Here is a 22,076-nt window from a genome sequence, read left to right on the forward strand (position 1 = left end):
CACTTGGAACTATTACAGACTTCATTTTATGAATTGGGGTAAGAAATTCATTTTAGAAATGATATTTTATGCTGCACATTCTATTTGATAGCTTGTTGCAATGCTCAAACACTGTGTAGTCGTATAGTGTCAGAGCCCAGCTAAAAGTCAATCAAAAAATAATAGGCATTTTTCCGAGTTCATTTCTGCATATCTTGGGAAGTATACGGAATTTCGGGATGAACTTTGGTAGTAATGTAAATTGATTATGTATGAATAAATAAAAATACAAAGTAGAATTATAGATCAATTAATTCATTGTTTTTACATCGGCTAACTTGGGTACCCTATATTTAGAGTTCTATACCTTTACTCTTTATAATTATGGTAAATTCGACCCCCAAGCGATGCAATTGCCTGTGGCACAAGCGGGGTTTAAACTCACGACATTCTGGTTACGAATTTTTTACTTTGCTATACTAGTAAGATATTTTTGACAAATATTCATATAGTGTACAGGTGAAAATAAATTAATTTATATAGTGTACAGGTGAAAATAAATTAATTCCCATTTCGTCTTTTTCAAGGAAGAGAGATCAACAAAGCTGAGTATTCTAACAATTAAATCGTACTGTTTTATTGTGTGTGTTACATGTATAAAGGCGTCAGTTTATTTTCCAACCAGCAAAGGAGGACTTTCCATGATAGTCACTGCCGATGTTTCCCCCATTGTTATCTCCCTGGGTACGGACGAACACGTCATCACCCTGGCTGACGTGGACGACCACCACGCCAGTTACACTATGGTCGCTCGTCGTATGTGAAACCAGGAATACCGAACCCATGACAGCCCTGTTAACCATCAGTTCTGTGCCGTGTATCGCATTAGACCACATTCTCATGACCCAGGTGAAGACGTAGAGACCGGATTCGGGAACGATGAAGACGCCAGTATTTGGATGGTAACCGTTGCCAACGTTTGTGATGGCCGTTTCGAAGATTAGTGTGTGATGCATGCTGGGATTTATCAGACTGGTGGACATGTAAGCGTAAAAAGCGACAGCGCCTTCTGACGTAGTGACGGACGGTGCAAGCAGTCTCTCTTAAAAAAAAACCGTCAAAATTTAGCAACTAACTGTAACGCTATCACGGACTTCTGGGAAATAAATGAGCTTTTGTACTGGAACTACATTACGTGTTTGACACGCAATGCGTCTAAACTGGTAGCAGAATTTCAAACGGAAATAACACAAACACTCACTGTTGTTTCTCATTACGTACTTTTGGAGGGAGATGATGTGTTACTGCATCCCTCTATATGTACACCTTCTTTACGTGACGTCACACACGCATCATACATGTGTCTCAGATCCGAAATGTTGGCGATATGACCGCGGTTTGCATGCTCTAGTTTGAGGCTTCTTTCTTCAAGAACTTTAATGCGGTCTTCTTGAAAATGTATGGTATCTTTTAGTTCAAGAACTAAATTACGTAGATTAAACTTCTTCCTCTAGCTTCAAAGGCTTTTTGTCTTCGATCAATTCTCCGTTTAAGGAAATGGAAAGGAAGATCGAAAAACACAATGCACAGGAAATCCACATAATGCAGAGGGAAAAGGCTTGGCACTTACTCAATTGTGGTTTATGTTATGATAAGGCAATGAGCCGAGAACGAACGCTTATCAGAAATATTTAATTGTTATCAGTAGAAATAGTCGTAGCTGTCCTACAAACTAGAGGAAAATGTGTACTTCCATTACAATGCTTTACTTCCTCTTGTAGGCAAACATCACGTTTCCATGTTGTTAGATGAATTCTGTGGGGTGTCCAGGGGTCCATGTTTGAACTAATTTTAAAATTTATAGGATTATGAGATTGATCACTGTTCGTTATTTTCACTTTTTCAACTTAAAACAAATGTATGACGTGTCCTTTTGATGAAAAAGTTGAAGATATCAAATAGTCATCAATGTACAGAATTGAGGGAACACAGACTCCTTGAAACACAAGAAGTGGGATTAGGTACGTAGGGGGAGTAAGCATCCCATGTTGACAGGTCACACCCGCTGTGAGCGTTCTATATTGGTCAGGTAAATGAAGTACCCCGCAGTCAAAATCAGTATGTAAAGATCGGCCTAACGATTGGTATTAAACAGGTCAGACAGCATTCACCCTAATGACCTAGAATCAGAGGTCTGTGTTTTTAGGTCACCTGAATTCATACAGGTGACCTATTGCTATCTGTTTTTGTCCGTCGTCGTTCGTCGTGCGTCGTGCGTTAACATTTGAACATTTTCAGCTTCTTCTCTGAAACCCCTGAACCAATTTCAACCAATTTTGGCATATAGCATCTGTGGGTGGAGGGGAACAAAAATTGTGAAATTCGTGGTCCCTGCCCCCCTGGGGCCTGAGGGGTGGGGCAAAAACCATCAAAATGAGTGTAATTTTAAAAAATCTTCTTCTTTACTCCTGGACATCAAGAAGCCAAACTGTGGGCATAATTATATTGAGCGTTGAGCCCTCTACCAAAATTGTGAAATTCATGGCCCCTGGGGCAGGGGTTCTTGTGTTAGGGTGGGGCTCTATTGGTCATATAGTGAAAATGTAGAAATTCTTTGAAAATCTTCTCTGTCTCTGGGTATTAAGTAGACAAACTAATAGCATGGTAATGATGAGCAAGGATGCCTCTTTATACCCCCCGCAACAAGTTGTGGGGGGGTATACTGGAATCGGGTTGTCCGTCTGTCCGTCTGTAGACGCAATGGTTTCCGGGCTCTAAAGCATTATCCTTTCCACCTACCGTCACCATATGATATATATGGACTACCCATGGGATGAAGATGTTCCCTATCGATTTTGGGGTCAAAAGGTCAAAGGTCAAGCACACTGGACATCGAAGTAGCAATATGGTTTCCGGGCTCTAAAGTGTTATCCTTTCACCTACAGTCACCATATCAAACATATGGACTACCCATGGGATGAAGATGTTCCCTATCGATTTTGGGGTCAAAAGGTCAAAGGTCAAGCGCACTGGACATTGAAGTAGCAATATGGTTTCTGGGCTCTAAAGCGTTATCCTTTCCACCTACAGTCACCATATCATATAGATGGACTACCCATGGGATGAAGATGATCCCTATCGATTTTGGGGTCGAAAGGTCAAAGGTCACGCGCACTGGACATTGAAGTAGCAATATGGTTTCCGGGCTCTAAAGCGTTATCCTTTCCACCTACAGTCACCATATCATACATATGGACTACCCATGGGATGAAGATGTTCCCTATCGATTTTGGGGTCAAAAGGTCAAAGGTCATGCGCACTGGACATCGAAGTAGCAACACTCAGAAAAGAGGTAGTTTATACCTATTTCCAACACCCTTTGGGAGATTGGGGTAAACGGGGGGTATTCTTAGTGAGCATTGCTCACAGTACCTCTTGTTAAAAATTGTGAAATTCATGGCCCCTGGATCAGGGGTTCTGGTGCTAGGGTGGGGCTCTATAAGTCATATAGTGAAAATGCATTATTTCTTTGAAAATCTTTTCTGTCCTTGGGTATTAAGTAGACAAACCAATAGCATGGTTATGATGAGCAAGGATGCCTCTTTCGAAATTGTGAAATTCATGGCCCCTGAGTCAGGGGTTCTGGTATTAGGGTGGGGCCCTATTGATCATATAGTGAAAATGCATTTTCTTTCTTTGAAAATCTTCTCCTCTGCTGCTGGGTATTAAGTAGACAAACTAATAGTATGATAATGATGATCAAGGATGCTTCTTTCAAAACTGAAATTTATGGCCCCTGGGTCAGGGGTTCTGGTGCAAAGGCGGGGCTGACCACGTAGCTATTCAATGTTTCTTCCATCCAAAAGTAAAATTCTTATATTTAAACACAAACCTAATTCAAACATTGGAAGGTTGTTACATGATACTCAGGTGACCTATAAGGCCCCTGGGCCTCTTGTTCCAGTTATTAACTTTGCACTCTCTATAGGATTTATGAGATCGGTCACTTTTTGTTATCCTTACGTTTCATTTCTATGAACTTAACAGACCTATCATCAACCTGACAGCGTCATCTTACGAAAAAACAAAAATAAGATTGTCCGATTACATATGATGTGGTTGATACAGCTTTTCATAACATCAAGTCACGTGCTCGATCCCAAGTCATTCTTGTTTCTAAAGAGTTTAGGATGGACAGAAATAAAGTGATTGATTTTATTCTCATTCGACCGTTACTTGATACATGTGTGAATGATTTGAAAGGGATCATGGTCGCCTATGTGACGTATCAATGATTGTCTTCTGTTCTGGTTTGGTTTTATGTTGTTTATCGACCCTTTCGAGAATCTTTCACTCATATAGAGACTTCAACATTGCCGGTGAAGGACTGCAAAATTTAGGCCTGCGCTCGGCGCTTACGGCCTTTGAGCAGAGATCTTTATCGTACCACACCTGCTGTGGCACGAGGCCTCGGTTTTTACGGTCTCATCCGAAGAACCGCCCCATTTAGTCGCCTCTTACGACAAGCAACGGTTAATGGGGGTCTATTCTAACCCGAATCCCCATGGGATTCTTCTGTTCTGTACCATGTGTTTAACCTCTTCGATATAGTATCACTTGTCTATGTGACAGGCTTGTGTCTTAGTAAACATTGTTTGAAGCTCTTTTTCTTTTAGTATTATGAGACTAACCATCTGTTATCTTTTTGAAGTTTTAAGGTAAACTGTAGAATTGCTAGGCAATGCATTGCTAGGCGATGCATTACGGGATGGTCTTTTTTGTCTCCTTTATGTACGTAGACTTGAATGGGGTTGGCTTTTGTCTTGTTTTCTGAAGCCTTGAACGCCTTTGCATTAGTTTAGCGTTCCATTTCGATTGTGGCGATCTTTCCAGTAAGTCTCTGTCTTATTTTGTCGGGCAACTGAAATGGTACATGTGGGTGCCAGAAGGAAGGTGTTATGAATGAAATTATTGAATGTAAGCTGTCCACCATGGGAGTGTTCTATTTGATAAACACTCACGCAACATTTGAATGTCAGCTCACTATTGAATTCATGTTTTTGTTTTGTCTGACATATGAATCACATTAAACAGTCAGTAACAACAGAAGCATACACAGTCGCTAACATATCACTATATACTCCAATATGTTCTACTCCAATAACATTTCTACTCCTATAACATTTTACTTCAATAACATTTCTACTCCGATAATATATTTATCTCAGAATATCTTTACTTCATAAAATCTTTACTCTATTGAAAAAGCACTTGTGCTCCGGGTATTGATTGATTGATTGATGTTTTCCGCCACACTTAACATTATTTCAGTTATATGGTGGCGCCCAGTTTTTTATTGGTGGAAGAGAGAACCCAGATGCAATGTACCTGGAAAAAGACCACCGACCTTCCGAAAGTAAACTGGGAAACTTTATCACTTGCCGGCGCGAGCGGGATTCGAACCCGCGCGCCGACAGAGGTGAGAGGCCGTGTGAGTGAGATGCCGTTTGATTTTTGAGCGCAATGCTCTAACCACTCGGCCACGGAGGCCCCCGGGTATTAACTTAATTAAATTCCTTCATTTAATTTCAAGTTTGTTTACACATTGCGTCATCATATTGAACGGGCAATGGAATACAACTCACTTAAATCTGTGAAATTACTAATTTGTAATGGATAATCATCCCTTAGGACAATTTTAAGTAAATTATTATAATGAAATGTAGAATACCACCCAGAATTTCTGTCTCCAAGTACGTAAAATCGACCACGTAAAAATAACCAGTCCTGAAGTAATTGATAAATTAATATGCCTGTATTGGTACAGACAATAGTGGGATTAAATCAATACCATTATACATGTATATATTTTTGAAAATGAATGAATTACCCACCAATAACGTACAGTTATTTGAAATTGTATCAGAAAATCCTAGCTGCCCAGTATCGGGAGAACTGTAAATCACTAAATATCCGTGCAGTTAATTTTCATTGTTTTGGGTGATTTTGACTCGCGAATTCAAATCCTCCACCAACGGGATGAATGAACAACAAGTGTCACAGAAAACACCAAAATAGTAGTAATCCGCAAACTATAAAAGAAAAATTAAATTCCCGTTAAATGGTTTCACTTGTTGTGAGCCCTGTTTCGATCAGTTATATACAGAGTATTCCGTGCCAAAACCGGTATTTAAAGAATGGCATAGGAATTGGTATGAAACATGTCAGACATTTCACCTAATGTCAAGTTGTATTTGCAAATTAGATCGTTACAACGACCATAGAATTTGTGAAATGCTGACCATAAGACTCCATCAGTTTATTTGTCAGTAACCTGCCTCGTTTTGAAAATTGATCATTCGCAGAACGTACTCACATATCGAATCAGTTGAGAAACATAAACACCATATGCATGTCCCCGGAGACTTTGAGCTCCGCAGTCCAAGAGCCCCGGGATCCATGTTGCCGGAATCTCCGGGGTGGGGGGGTGGGGGTGGAATTAACATTAATTCTTTCATTCCCCTATATGATGAAATATATACAGATAGTATATTCACTTGTTCGTACAAATACACTGACAATCTATTAATATTCACATATATATATATATTCAGTACTCATCCATTCGTGATAATATACATAGATATCATCCTTCGATCACCATATCTCATGACATTACGCAACTTCCGAGATATCAGCTCTTCTGTGATAGAGGTACGTTCAGTGTTCTGTTGAACGCTTGGGTGGGTACAAGATATATACATATACTATAGACTAGCTATGTAAATACGGATAAAAGTAATGAAAGTGTTTTTGTTTATATCAGCCGTTGGTATACATTAAACTGACAATATCAAGAATAATATTTGATTGAATTATGCCGTTAAATTAAATATGACATTATTTTTTACCTCTCACCTCTGTCGGCGCGGGTTCGAATCCCGCTCGCGCCGATAAGTGAGAAAGTTTCCCAGTTTACTTTCGGAAGGTCGGTGGTCTTTTCCCAGGTCCATTGTATCTAGGTTCTCTCTTCCACCAATAAAAACTGGGCGCCACCAGATAACTGAAAAATTGTTAAGTGTGGCAGAAAACATCAATCAATCATCCGCACGAGTGATATTTTAATCAAAGAAAAAAGGTTATTATCGATTTTTGTTTGAGCTATTTTATTATTAAATACTAATAAACTTACTAATATTGTGTGTCCCTGCAGCTTGGGTGGTTGCAAGATGTCTGATAATCGGCCTTTAGGCAATATATGAAGGCAGCGATAAGCATTTGTACCCACCGCGTGTGGACGATAGTATACTTTGCGTCTCATGATGCGGAAGAGTTCCACAAAGGGAAAGAACTATTGGGCAACTCGGAAGGACTAATTTGCATGATTTTCTCATTATAGTAGGGGGAAATGGCAGTTATACTACTGGACATGTTTTATTGAAATATTTTAAAAAGAAAATGTGTTTTCATAAAACTACCTAGAGTTCCGATATACTACTTCATGACAATTTGTACTATGATTGAAAATACAGAACTAACTGGTTGACAATGACTTTGTACAAAGCATTTAAGCATAAAAATTAAAAGCAATAAAAAGAAAACTGTGTAATATTTAATCAATCTATTTGAAGGCGTCCTAAACTATCGGAACTCTTCAGTGTTGAGAAGGTAAAATATGAAATGGTGGCCGTTTGCAATGGCTTCGAAAATAGCCAACTTGAATAACTGTGGGATTTACACCTTGTAAAGGTAAGAAATGCATGTTTCATTGTGATAGGGAGTTAATAGGATGTCTAAGGCGAAAAGTTGAAGCGGACAAGAAATTAAATTTAACCCATTTTAATCGCAACAAGCGGCCGAAGTTCAGGCAAGATTTCCCGAATCACTTTATGTGACACTGGTCTGAGATTCGGAAGAGGCGTCAGTCCAAATATCCAGCCTCGACGAATCTCGCTGAGATTAGGTTCCTACCTGTGAATCTTGGGCGGTCTACTCTTCTCCAGTATTGTCAGTGACAGAGGGAGGAGGTGGGGGGTCTTGTAGCCTTTCCCCGTGCCCTGCCTTTACCCTTTCAAACATTTTGTAGAGCTTCCTTTTGGAGGGATTATGTCATCGAGGGTAAAGGACTCGTGTATTTTGTGAAATATTTCTAAGGCATAACATTACTACGGAGAGGTATTTGGTGTTCATTTTTTTTAAAAAGTGGCTTTTGGGCGCATCCTGAACCAAGGTGATTTGACAAATGTCAAGGTCACTGGTAATTAAAAGATATAGAATAATTACTTGGACCATATTTATTTTTTTAAAGGGAAGTAAAAATACATACTTGAAGAAATGCACGAGATTGTATCCCCTTCTTTACTAGCTGATGCGTACACAATTTTCTGAATTTAAAAGAAAATGAAAGGTACGAGTAGCGAGCCTAGCGGCACAAGGGAAGTAACTCTGATTCCAAGACCGATTTACTTTACCAGACAATCCCAAGTATTTTATCAGATTTTACTTATGCATATACTTTTATGTTACGTGAACAACTTGAGTTACTTTTCATCACCCTGTCCTGAAAAAGAGAGTAATGGTAGACATCTACACGATGCAGACTATCTTTGTTTTGTACAGATTTTAAAGATACAGTATTCCAGCGTCTGAAAACAACTACAGTCGCACGACAAAATTAGTCCTTTTTACGTGGAAAGCGCGATAACTCTACTTCTACAAAATTTTTTAGTAATTATGTGTTACTGCCATCCAAATACAGCTAGAAATATGTGTTTCTGCCATCCAAATACAGCTAGAAGTATTATTTTTGTGATAAACTTCTCTTATTATTATAAGAATACACTAATGTACCTGATAGCCGTATATAATTATAAGGGAGGTTTGTTATTGTGTATCTTGATGCTATAAATAAGAAAACCAATGTGTTACATACATGAATTACGTTGATGTTTTAAAGGTATATGGGAAAAAAATTTGGATAGAATTACCGATTTAACGGGAGAGATGTAAGAAACCGTATACGTGACTAGAAATACAACAATGTACGGGATTCTCACTGCCTTCACCCTTCATTATTCTCTCCCCCGCTTCTCCCTGCCGTCCCCTTTTCTACCTCCCTTAAGTGTGATCAATGCGCGATATTGCACACGCATTTTATACTTAAGGACACTTCATACCAAAAAATAAATAAATAAATAAATAAAATGGGTGCATGGGTTGACATATATGTTTGTCGGTATTGATTACAAAAATAAAGTTCCTTTAAAAAATATGGGACTTGTAAATTCTGTTTGTTGTTCAAAAGTTGAAAGATATCACCTCTCCATAAATATCCTCTCAGTTTTGAGAAATTATGGGGATAAATTACAATCCATATGGTAAATGGTATTCATTTTACTTCTTAAAACCTAAATTTATTTCTCATTTTCATCATTTTTGAAAAATAGAGTTGTTTGTAGAAATTGTTGTTAAGGTGTAAAAGAACCTCTCCAATCTTTTGTTTAAGATGAGATGATGTAATAGTGGAATTAATATTATCAAAATTGTAATGTTAGATTATACTAAACATATTTACAAAATAATACAATTAACTATCGTTTTTCCTGTTTTATATGCAGTATACAAAAGTACAAGAATGGTTTAAATTTTTCATGCAAAATAATGGGTTTTTTATGAAGTCATTTTTAAAATCTTTTTTATATAAAATTTAGATTGATCAATTTTAGAATTTTCTATATCTTCTCACAATATTTTTCATTAGTATCATCCTGTTGTATAACTGCTTGAGTTAAAAAAAAAACCAATGCATGGGTTGATATAGATGTAATATTCTGATAACAACTTTAGTACAAATATCAAATTCTTAAATTTAACACGTGTCGTTAAAAGGACAAAACAAAAATCGGAAGGCATTCTTAACAAAATAAGCAGAATTTAAACATTACCTCACGTAGAAATCTAACAATATAAATATAATCATAACCAGTCATCGTTGTCTCTAGTGTTCAGTATGATTGTACTTGTGTGTAAAAGTAGATGTTAATACATGTACATATTGCACCCTTGTGTTTATTTATTTATTTATTTTGCGTTTAACAATGTTTGCTTTACAAAATTTCTCTGAAATGGTGAAATAAAGGGTCGTTTCAAAATTACTTATAACTTCAGAAACTGTATTCATATATTTTATGGTATGAGGTTTATTAGAATTGGATAAAAAAAAATGTCTGTAAAAGACTGTTTTTGTAGGGAAAAAATCCTTCATTTTGCATGGAAAATCAAATGAATATTTAACCGTGTTGATACTTTTGTCCGCTGGATGTTTGAATGGACCCAAACTTCTACAGCCAAATGAATACAGATGACGTTCTTCTACATGTTAAACTATCGGAAAAGTGATATCAATATTTTAGGTATTACGTTAATATTTTGAAATGTGTTGAGTGATGTTTAAAATCCCCCAGAGGGATCTAGCGAAGCGACAGATGTCAAACAAGGGGGGCCACCGCCGCGTCTCCGCCGAGAATCGACTATTGGCACAGCGAAAATGGCATAGATATATACAAGATTATCTCGAAAGTGTTTGCCACCGAAAAACGTCAAATTAATCGAAATCCGATCCCCCTCTGTCGGTTCTCATTAAGATTCCAAACTCAAAGAAGATGAAGCCAAAGATTTTCTCTGTAATTAACACGTCTTAGCGGCAAAGACTACTTGGATCGTGGCGAATTCTGTGTATGAGGGTGAAATGAACGCGGGGTCTGCATGCTGGATGTAAGGAAGAGGGATGTATCGGGTCCCGGGATTGAGTGACGGGCCTTTTCTTGTGGGTGATGACGTGTGAATTGGGGAAAGTCAGCGGGACATCGACAGGGACTTCTAACGCTGCCCTAGAGGAAAACAAGCCGTCATGTCGAAAAGGAAATCATCTGTTGAAGCCTCGATATGATAACGTTTGTATATTAGAGGGATGAAAGTATATTCCGTGTTTTGCATTGTTTTCTAGGCTAGTTTAGCACGGCGCGGTCACTAACGGATACAGGAGATGTTTATTTAAACTCTATCAGACAGTCAAATACAGGATAACCAAAGGCCACACAGCGCCAAAAAAGCGCACCTGTCGGAGAGCTCCATGACGGTTCTGTCGGCGCTTCCTGGCGGACGCCTTCGAGAGACGACAGCAATATGGGTGGCGTGTAACTCCGTCTTTATCTACATAAAATATTTTTTTACCTTCGAGTATCTGTAATTACCTTATTCTTTTTTTGAGAGATAATATGATGTTTCAAAAATTTAACTACTTGGCGACTCTATTACAAAGTTATCTCGCTTTAACCATGTTGGCTTTGAAGACTTTATCGCGTCTGATACGTAGCCTACCGTGAGTAAGACCTAAATGTCATTGCTCCAGCGATATCAAATTTTCCGCTTCTTTATCAGGACCAAGGAAACTATCGCCCGCTTTATACTTCATGCACGTGCATGTTCCGACCGCTTGATTAATTCAATTTACTTCTTCTCCCTTCAGCAAGTCTTGATCAGAGGCAAACCACAACCGCTCACATGTATTTTGAGATTGAAAAAAATGATACCATGTGTTACTTAATACGCTAATAAGCGCCCCCTGTCTGAGTTTCGTCTTCACCAACGCTCCACACAGCTAACCGTGCTCTCGATTTAGGCTAATTTGGATTATGGTTATGATTTTTCAATAAAAATTTATAGATATATTTATGTCAGTAGATGGTTTGGAGAAAAATCAGATGGGGGTTTATCAGTGAATAAGAAACCTGACAGTTTGTCAAACTAAACACATGATGCCACAAAATTAGCTGGAAAAACATTTTTTCTGCCTTCCTCGTTGTATACTACAAGATATGCCATCTATATTTGTATTTTACTTGTAAGCGAACATTTAACTCCCCAATAATGAACATCTTGGGTTGGATTATTTTGCCCCGGTTCCCGTGGCAGCTTGGTGTGTCGCCGAGTTAATCTGGAAAGTTGGCAAGTGTAGATCTGATTCAGGACCGGGCTCGATAGTCCGTGTAGATCGCCGCCTGCTTGTTTATGTAATAGTGTCAGTAAAGAATTACGATAAAACAAAACGCACAAATTAAAAGACAACTACATCAATAAATTAATTTCTTTTTAAAAAAAGGGGGGGGGGGTGTTTCTGTTTCTTACACATTTTGAAAATTACTTCCTTGCTATCACCCTGTAGGAATGTCCAAAGTCAACATTTCTGGTTCAATTTAATGCATGCATTTTGTATTGAATTGTATTTGTTTATGCTTTCTGAAGAAGAAAAATTGAAATAAATAAACTGTGAACATTGTCATTTCCTGCACAGGTAGATGATATACAAACACAAAAAAGTACCGTAAATTGTCTGTAACTGTGATAGTATTTGATATATTGTTTTGAAATTTTATTATTATTTTTTGTTTGTTTGTTTGGGTTTTTTATGGTTATTTATATTTGGACAGAAAAGAAAGAATAATGTAAACATATAAAAAATTGTAATTTTTGATTATATATATTCATGCACAAACATTTAACAAAATTGATAGATTTTCTTTACAAAATCACAGGTAAAAGTTTTTTGCGAACGCATCTATCATTACCTTAATATCCTGAAAGTAAACTAAATTTGGTTTTTTAAAATACACAGGTAAATCTCAGGTAACAAATGTTAAATATGTGACAAACTGAAACACATCAAATAAAAAAAAAAAGCCAGCACGCTTAAAACAACATCCGCATCCCATCCCCTCAAAAGAGTGAATTTCAGAATCATAATAATGATTATGGAGATGACATTAAAAAAATACAAGGTAAATTCTTGGGAATACAAAGCGTAAATGTTTTGTAGAATAAAACAATACATTTTTGTGATATACAATTTTGTAGAATATTTCAGTAATAGATTTGCAATTGTCGTATAAATGAAAACATGAAAACATGTATTTTCACGTGCACGCAGGTTTTTTTATTATTATTATTTTTATGTTATAAATGTTAAAGAACATTTAAATGTATAAATAGAATACGTACATGTATTAACATCTACTTTTACACATAAGTACAAACATATTTCATCATAAACACTAGAGAAAGTGATGCCTGCTTATGATTATATAATAAGCAATATTGTTGAGTTTCTATTTGAAATAATGTTTAAATGATACTTCGTTTTGTTAACAATGCCTTCCGGGCCCATTGATTAGTCAATATAATATCTTGTATACGAATAAACAGCGAGAGATTAATTTCACATCATCAAGAGGAAATTTACATGCATTTAAAAAGCCGTGTTAGTGGGAAAATGAAGGTCTATTCTACATCAATCCAACATTGAATATTTACAACATAGAAAGGGTAGAAGAACTGGTTGAGTGACATACAGAATGTTCACAAAGGGGATCAGCCTGAAATAATGTAATGTTGAAGTGACAGGTTTTCAAAACATATCATTCTGCCATCAGCTTGATAGGAACGGCTAATTTTACCTTGGGTAATACCGAGCAAAAACGTTTTCCTATAGAATGTCATAAAATGGAAGAAGAGAGAAAATTCCTGGCGGACTCCCGTGTGTTGCCAAACCTCTCTCTCTCTCTCTCTCTCTCTCTCTCTCTCTCTCTCCACACACCACCAGAATTATCAAATATTTAATATTGTATGTTTTATGCAAAAACAATTCTCTTAGACAATTAAGAGAATTTTGAAAATACTTGAGGATATGGACTATAACTTACTGCTGGCGTACTTCATGAAGTATGATTAGAGCTTCATGAAAAGTATTGCAACATGTGAAATGTTGCAGTCCATACCATCATGCATTTTTAAACAATGAAGTTGATTTCTTATATCTATATTCTATTTCATTTCTGTCAGAATTCTCAGCTGTTGAAATAAATGCACTACATTAATCAAGATTCACACCCGCATTATTCACACACAACATCAATACATTCATGAGAAAATGGCTATCACTGTAATTTGTAAAGATATTAAAGGCAGAAACATTGGATATGTAAATATTTCAAATTATCTTCACATGTAAACACGCAGACATATTTATCCATCTGGTTATTCTTATCCTTATGATATCAGCGTAACGGATTAATATAATTCTTTAATTTGCAATTTCCGAAATTAAGTTAAATTTTGAATAATAATTAACATTTAAATGCCTCATTCATATATCGCACTGTTTGTCGTGTTTGATGTTAACGATTAGTGTCTGGGATCATTCGCGTGGGTGGCGCTTCAATTAGCTTTTTATAAATTTATCGACGATCTTACTCTAGAGCTATACGATTTGATTCTCGACGTGTTTTCAAAATAAACTTGTAAAGTTATTGTTAGATATATTAAACATATTAAATGGGAGTTCAGTTTACTTAGAGGCAACACGTTAGTCGCGAGGAATCGGTACTATTTCATTCTCTGAAAAGCATTTAATGTACCGATTTTTCTTTACACATGTTAATTAGAGGATGAAATATCCTGAAGAGGAGAAAAATTAAAAAAAAAAAAAATTAAAATTAAAATTTTAAAAAAAATGTAGAGGAATTGAAAAACATTCTTTTGAAATATGTAAATTATTCTGCCACAAATGCCTTAAGGTAATTCTTTAGTTTGGTGTTTACAACAGCGTAGATTTAAAAGAAAAAGAAAGAAAATTATCCTTTCATAAAAATTTTTATGGGACCGACCGCTGAAAGAGTACATGGGCCTCTTATTTTATCAATGTCAACTTCACCTGAAATGATAAAGTACACCAATCGATCCTGAGAAAATAAGTCTGTCCCCGCGCACCTGGGAAGGATGACCGAGCTGGTTTGTCTCGAATTATATTTGGTATGTAAGAATTGATTAAAATTATATAGAGGCTTGTGTGGATTTCGAGATGAGGGGGTTTGAGCAATGATTAAGCTTTTTAAATTGTTTAATGACCCTTCGGACACAGTTATACTTCATGATTACGATGTGTATGAATGAACAAAAACGGGTATCATTTTCGAGCCCATAGGCGGAGTACTACACCGTGACACTGCCCGAAGAAAATAGTTCTTATTGTCCAACGATCTAGTCCAATCGGGGTGTATTACACGGACAAGAGGGTTTGAGTCTGGACTTTATTCCGGAACAATAGATGTTATTACTGACCACTGAAATCTGGGTTCTGCTGTCAGTGTCAATCAAGCCTCCATTACGCGTACCGGAACCTCGCACTGCGGCGGTGAAATATACAATGTCGCCCACCGCGGCCCGATCCCGATGTGAGATAATTTAATTTGTGTCACCTCTTTGATACATTGTAAGAATTTTAATAATTTTATTTGCGGGTCACGGTTTTAATTTGTAAGTGGTGACCCGCAGCATGAATGGACAAGATTTAACTGGATACGGGGGTGGATAACGGTTGTTTTCAGCCCAACGGTGACAGAAAGACACTGAAAACCCACACAATACAAAATCAATTTAATTTATTTATTTTTTCAATTATAGGACGATTGGATTTACATATCTATTTGTGCATTAGTGGCGTTATTAAATTTGTCATCTTTTTCTTGTTGGGTAAATTCGCAGAATTTGGGTAAACAATTACTGACATGGTGGATGAAAAATTTTGGGTTTTTTTGTTTTTGTTTTTATATTTTTGTTTTTTTATAGAAATTAATATATTTCGTAGTATTTGAAGCTTTGAAATATATGATATCGAGCGACAAAATGTAGTTTTTAACTTGAAAACAAAAGACCAAAACTTTTGATTTGAGCGATTATAATTTTTGATCCATAAAAGCATTAACATCTAAGACTATGCATGCAGATGATGAGATTAACAGGAACAGAATTACAAAGATGATTCAGTTTTCTCCCCACTTTGACGATGTGATTTTTAGAATAAATGTTACTTCAGTATTCAAATACATATACATAGTGAATATTTAGTGCAAACTTTCAGAAAAAGAAGTGATGCTTTAAAACTGCAAAAATCATTATAGTTTATTATTCATATATTGGTATAATACTGATACTGTCCATCTACTTGTATATATACATGTACATGATTAGCAATTCATATATGTATGTACTTGTTTCCCCATCATGCTGCATCCACACGCAGTTTGCAGTCTCTGTAACCTGTAGTTAATGTTGTAAACTTTCTTTCTTTTTTGAATTTCCTTCTTTATAAAATGTCTTACTGTTATGCCCTCTGGGCCCAAAATTGGAATAAAGTTATCTTATCTTATCTTATCTTATCTATACATTGTATTTACAGCCTTACTTTATTTTGCTATAAAAACTTTTTTAAATAAAAAAAACCCCATGACGTATTTCATTTGAGATAACTGGCAATGACATCACAATGCCACACTAAAGAATGACGTTGGCGTGTGTACAATGGATCCCGGTGAAGAAAGCAGCCGTAGATCTTTCACGGCTGCTCCAACGTGTTGACTGACAAGCAGAGGAAGTTCTAGAAAATAGAACATTGCGGTGACGCTTTATTTAAAAAGTCACATGTAAATTCTATATGAAATTTTTCTTACAGTTATTGTGTTATTGTTACACAATGGTATGCAGACTTCATTCCTTATCATTTCATACTTTCTCTCTCTCCAAAACTCACTTAATGGTGTCGCAAAAGAAATAATTTCTAAAACAAACAAAAGCAATGCAATTGAATTGAAAGTAAACGAATTTTTGTGGCACCGTGGTAAAAAAGAAGATAGTTTAAAAACATGAACAATATTCATTGTTAGAAATCAATCACAATATACTTGAATTTCTTGCATTGACCTATAAGTTTGACTTTGAAGTCGTATATCAAAACGTACTTGAAGTAAAAAATATCCTCACTTTCGACTTCATGCTAAGAAATTGGTAGATAGGAATGCATTTTCAAAATAATTTTTTTGTACACATTATTCTTATTCAAATTTTGAGAACTCGAGAGTTTACATTCAGTCGTTATTCCAAACGGGCTTTAAATCGGTTTGGTAAAAAAAAAAAAAATCATAGTAAAAATGTTTGAAAATAAGATATTTAGAGTCTAAGAGATTTATGCTCTCTTTTTAATATTTGATGCACGCTATCTGTATACATCTTGGATGGATACAAAGGTGCATCGAAAGCAGATTTTCTCTGATGTTCCTCACTTTCAGTTCCTACATTTTTAAAACCAAATTATTTTCTCTCACACTTTAGCATCGAACCAAGAGTATGCAAAAAATCTAACAAGTGTTAGAAATTAAGTGAAATGTAAGAGAAACCGTCGTTAATCAAGTTTTGATCACCTTGGGGGTAACGCAGCGGTGATTGTCTTTGAAATCTATCAAATAAAAGATTTTTCAAGAATTGCCACACACGATTGCGCCATTTGTCAGCGGACCAAATTACACTCCATTCCGTCAATTGGAAGACGTATCAGCACCGCTTCTGCTTTCTTCCTCACATTTTTGCAAGTTCTCAACTTCCTTCCGAGAAACTGACAATCATCCCGGTTCTAACAAAAATCAGATGCTCACAGGGAACAGGTGGGCCCCCTCTCTCAGAACTCGCTGTCATCACTCAAGCAAAATACAGTGACATTCTTTTTTTCCCCCTCGTTCCATAGATTTTAGTTCTTTTTAGTTATCAGTAGTTATTTGAGTGCACTTTTTCCTGGGATGCGTACATTTCCAAGGCAGGCTGTAGAGATTTGAGAAATATACTGTTTACTGTAAAATATTTTCATGCAGATGATTACTACATTCATTCAATGAATTAAAACTATTAGCGTTTCAGAGAGAGAGAGAGAAAGAGAGAGAGAGAGAGAGAGAGAGAGAGAGAGAGAGAGAGAGAAGTGACGTACGTAAAGAGAAATTCTTATAAATGCGACATCTTTCAAATCGCCCAAATGATAATTATTCCCCACACTCTCGTACGATATCTCGGAAATAATCTGACGATTGTATTTGTTTTCCTTTCATGTCTAATGGGATGAAGGCACTGAAATCTTTATTGGACGCTTGATTCTCGATTTACCGTTTATTTTGACGATGATAACACGCCTTTTGATTTAATCCCTGGAGTGTGTGTGTTAATGTTAAAGGAATCAGAGGAGGGATTGCAATAGAAGAAATGTAACTGATGGGTTGACAGTCTGGGTCAGGTTTTGCTCCCCCGGGACTTTTAATCACCCCCTCCTCATTAGATTCAGGGTTGTAATGATTATGTAACTACACGCCCAAGATTTTGGAAATCTTTGATTGTCTTGTTAGGATCTTGTCCAAGATTTGGGAAATCTTTGATTTTTAGTTTCTTTTTCTGTCTTGTTAGGAAGACTTAAAAAACCTCCAAAAAATTTACTCCTTTATCCAGTGAATATCTCCCATTAGAGCCGTTCCTAGCAAAAAAGACCCTTATCTTATCCAACAATGTTTTTCAAAAAACATTATAATGAAAAAAATATTTTGAGAGAGTTTTTTCTATATGTCACACTTTAGCACTAAGATACTTAAGGACCATTTTTGCTAGGAATGGCTAATTACATAAATTTTAATCATTATATATTTATTATATGATACAGGATTTCTGCATCCCTGATATGAACACAGGCACGCGCCCTTTATTACACACCTTGTATCAGCGCCCTTTATTTGACCCTTTATTTCACCCATTATTTTAACTACGGTTAACTCCGTTTACCTGATCAGGATTTTGGGCTCACGGCGGATGTGACCGGTCGATAGGGGATCCTTACTCCTCCTAGGCACCTGATCCTACCTCTGCTGTGTCCAGGGGTCCGTGTTTACCCAACTATCTATTTTGTATTGCTTACAGGAGTTATGGGATTGATCACTGTTCGTTATCTTCACCTCTGGAACACCTCTGAAGTTTTCATTCGGGGTACCTCGGATATTTTCCGCTTGGAAGCAGACAATATTGTAAGGAAATGGAGAAGATTTAGCGAGGCGAATGGGAAAACTAGATGAATTGATAGATGAAAAAAGAATGGAAATTCTTTCTTGTTAATGGTGTGTGTCTAAATTGTTGAACGTCAATTTTACGTAATTTGTTTTCAAAATGTCAGGAAGAAAAATTCCTAACAATGCAGTTTTATACCGTAACATAAATGAATAATGGGGGGTTCTTTTTTATTCAACTATCACATTTTATATCAGATTAATATATCACATATTCATCTACACACACACACACACACACACACACACACACACACACACACACACACACACACATATATATATATATATATATATATATACATCTTCATACATACATGTATACGTACATATATACACCAACACACACACATAGAATATATGTACACGCATTGATGTGAAAATCGTTTTAAATATAGAAGAAAAAGGAACAGGAAAAAAAAGAAGAAGAAAGGAGTGAAAGTTAAATAAATGAAAAAATACGTAATAATGATATAAATGGGGCACATGTTCACTTGGGGGAAGGGGGTTAACATATGATAAAAAGAATCTCCCATAGTTTGTGTTTTGATATATCCAATTCGTTTTTGTGTTTTCTATCCTCTCACCAAGGCTTGGGATAGAAAACACACAACTCGTTGAATATAAATCATATTAAACCACAAACCATGGGATATCCTATATACATATGCATTATGAAATGAAATTTGAAGTCCTTTCATGAGGTATTGAAAAATCAGTATTTAACGAAGTGAAGTTTAAATATCTAAATAATGTAAACGATTTTAATTTGAGAGAACTTTGTTATTCCATAATTTCGCGAAATTCCCTTGGCGCAAAAGTAATGTGTTTTGGGGTGTTTTTTTTAATGTATATGTGTAATGATAAACAAATTGAACGTTCTTAGTGATAAAATTTCAATATTAATGAAATAAAATTTGAATGTAGAAATAGTATTAGAATATTCAGTGTTGAGTATTGCGCATTGAATCAAGTTTTATTTCATTCTGTAATTCTAGAATACAGAGATGCGCAGGTCATACAAAACTAGAACTAATTAAGTACAAAAATATGAGTTCAAATCATATGTAGTTTAAAAAGGGCAGTGTGACTTTAATAGTGGTGTGTTGCATTTCTTTTCACACCCTTTCTCTAACATATCTTTTTTATGATATATGTAAATTAATTATTTCTTTTAAAAAATCATTAATTTAGGTATTAAGATGACTCTTCAGATTTGACTGACATCGATAAACTTTAAGAATGCCAAAGATTTCGTTTATATTTTAACTGTTTTCGTTGCGATAAGAATCTGAAATGGATTTGTTAGAGTTTGTCTCCCAATGTTTTCAATATTTATTTAAGTTATAGGAAACCAGATGGTAAAGAGAAAGAAAGTCTGAACACACAATGAACCAAAAAGAAAACTATTTTTTCTAGATTATGAGCATCGGGAAAAACGTCTTTAAACGTTTATACATGTATGAATTACATGAATTCTTGAATTGAAAAAATACTTTACTCAGCAAGAAAATCAAACAGAGGATGAAAAACGCACTTTGAAAATTAAGTCATACACGAAATCTTTCGCGTCTCTCGCTCGTGCGTGGCAGAATCCGGGCAAAAGATAATATTTACTTTCATATCAGTGACTATCATATACATACAAACTTGGAAAATTGAAACATATGTTTTGTTGTATTTGTTTGTTTTTGACTTAGGAGCAGTAAGAAAGGAACCGATGTCTTTAACAGTTGTAATATAAGTATGATATAATGAAGATTTGTTCGGTTCGCCTCATAACAAGCACGCAGAAGATTGAATTGAATGTGTTCCCAGACTCCAAAACTTCATCTCGAATTCTTAAACCAACAAAAGAGCTGAACTCCAACTAATTGTGGAATTCATTTGAAGATGGAATTATAGAAACTAATTTTGGTTTTATTCCTATGAGAATTGTCTTGTTAATAAATTCGCGGACGGTGTTTTATGACACGCGGCTATTAAAGGTCATATGAAACGATATCCTGAAGAAATTGAGTTATTTATGGAAATTCATTAATCAAGGTTTATTAAACAATAATTCATTTTTCAAATGATATACATATGCAGTAGCGGATTTAGAGGGGGGCCCGGGGGGAACCGACCCTTTTTCGCTACAAATTTTGAAATATTGTGAATAAAACTCCAGATTTGTCACCCAAAATGGCTGAGTATTTTGGCTATTACTTGATTTTCATTTGTGGACCCCTTTTCGGAAATCCTGGATCCGCCACTGATATGTATGAATATTTGTTGATGACAAATATACAATAAAATTTGTACATGACAATGTGTTCATATCCTCAGAATGTATATTGTGATGTCGGATAATGTTGATCTATGTAGATGATTGTATATTGTTTAACGGCCCTCTAGAGATTCTTTCAATCATTTAGGGACGTCACCATTGCCGGGGAAGGGCTGCAAAATTTAGCCCCATGCTCGGCGCTTACGGCCTTTGAGCAGGGAGGGATCTTTAACGTGCCACACTTGCTGTGATACGATACATCGGCTTTTGCGGTCTCATCCGAAGGACCGTCCCATTTAGTCGCCTCTTACGACAAGCAAGGGGGTACTTGAGGACCTATTGGAGCGTAATCACGTGTATAACATTGAAATTTATCATGAATCTAATCATATGTATTGTAATCACGTGTATAACATTGAAATCTATCATGAGTCTCATCATATGTATAATATTGAAGCACATGATGTTCAAATTGTTTAAGGTTGATCGATCCTCTTGTGATGTCATAGGTTTTTGCAAAATCTTTTTCTATTTAAATTTTGTACGTGATTGAAATATGTCTTTCAGAGGAACTTTATTCACTGAATTAAATAAAAAATTTGGTAAACTTTTGATACTGAAAAAGTTTTAATTTTCCATATATAATCAATTATCTATAATTTTAAAAATGTTTTCAAGGGCAATAACTCCTATGCTGGAATTTCCTCTACTGCATGTCTATGACACAATGATTTCCCTAATATCCACATTTAATTTTTATATATCTATGAATTATCAGATTTCTTAAACTGTTGACATTTAAAATTTGTCATTTCAACAAGTTTTTATTAATTTTCATCATTCTGTTC

At 35.8% G+C, this 22,076-nt stretch overlaps 1 protein-coding gene across 2 annotated transcripts; it reads right to left on the reverse strand.

Annotated features, from left to right (window-relative positions):
- Positions 1–585: 585 nt before the first annotated feature.
- Positions 586–1,613, reverse strand: LOC125670787 (complement C1q-like protein 2). 2 transcript variants are annotated; one of them, XM_048906162.1, is made up of 2 exons: positions 1,261–1,613; positions 586–1,081 (listed from the first exon to the last, which is right to left on the reverse strand). In XM_048906162.1, the coding sequence occupies exons 1-2, from the start codon at positions 1,337–1,339 to the stop codon at positions 645–647; spliced, it is 516 nt and encodes a 171-aa protein (XP_048762119.1). In that variant the 5' UTR covers positions 1,340–1,613; the 3' UTR covers positions 586–644. The 2 variants fall into 2 exon arrangements, with proteins under 2 accessions (XP_048762119.1, XP_048762130.1); XM_048906173.1 differs by having other exon boundaries at positions 1,241–1,613.
- Between the last annotated feature and the right edge of the window lie 20,463 nt (positions 1,614–22,076).

Source organism: Ostrea edulis, chromosome 1, assembly GCF_947568905.1.
Source record: "Ostrea edulis chromosome 1, xbOstEdul1.1, whole genome shotgun sequence".
Taxonomy (NCBI): Eukaryota; Metazoa; Mollusca; class Bivalvia; order Ostreida; family Ostreidae; genus Ostrea; species Ostrea edulis.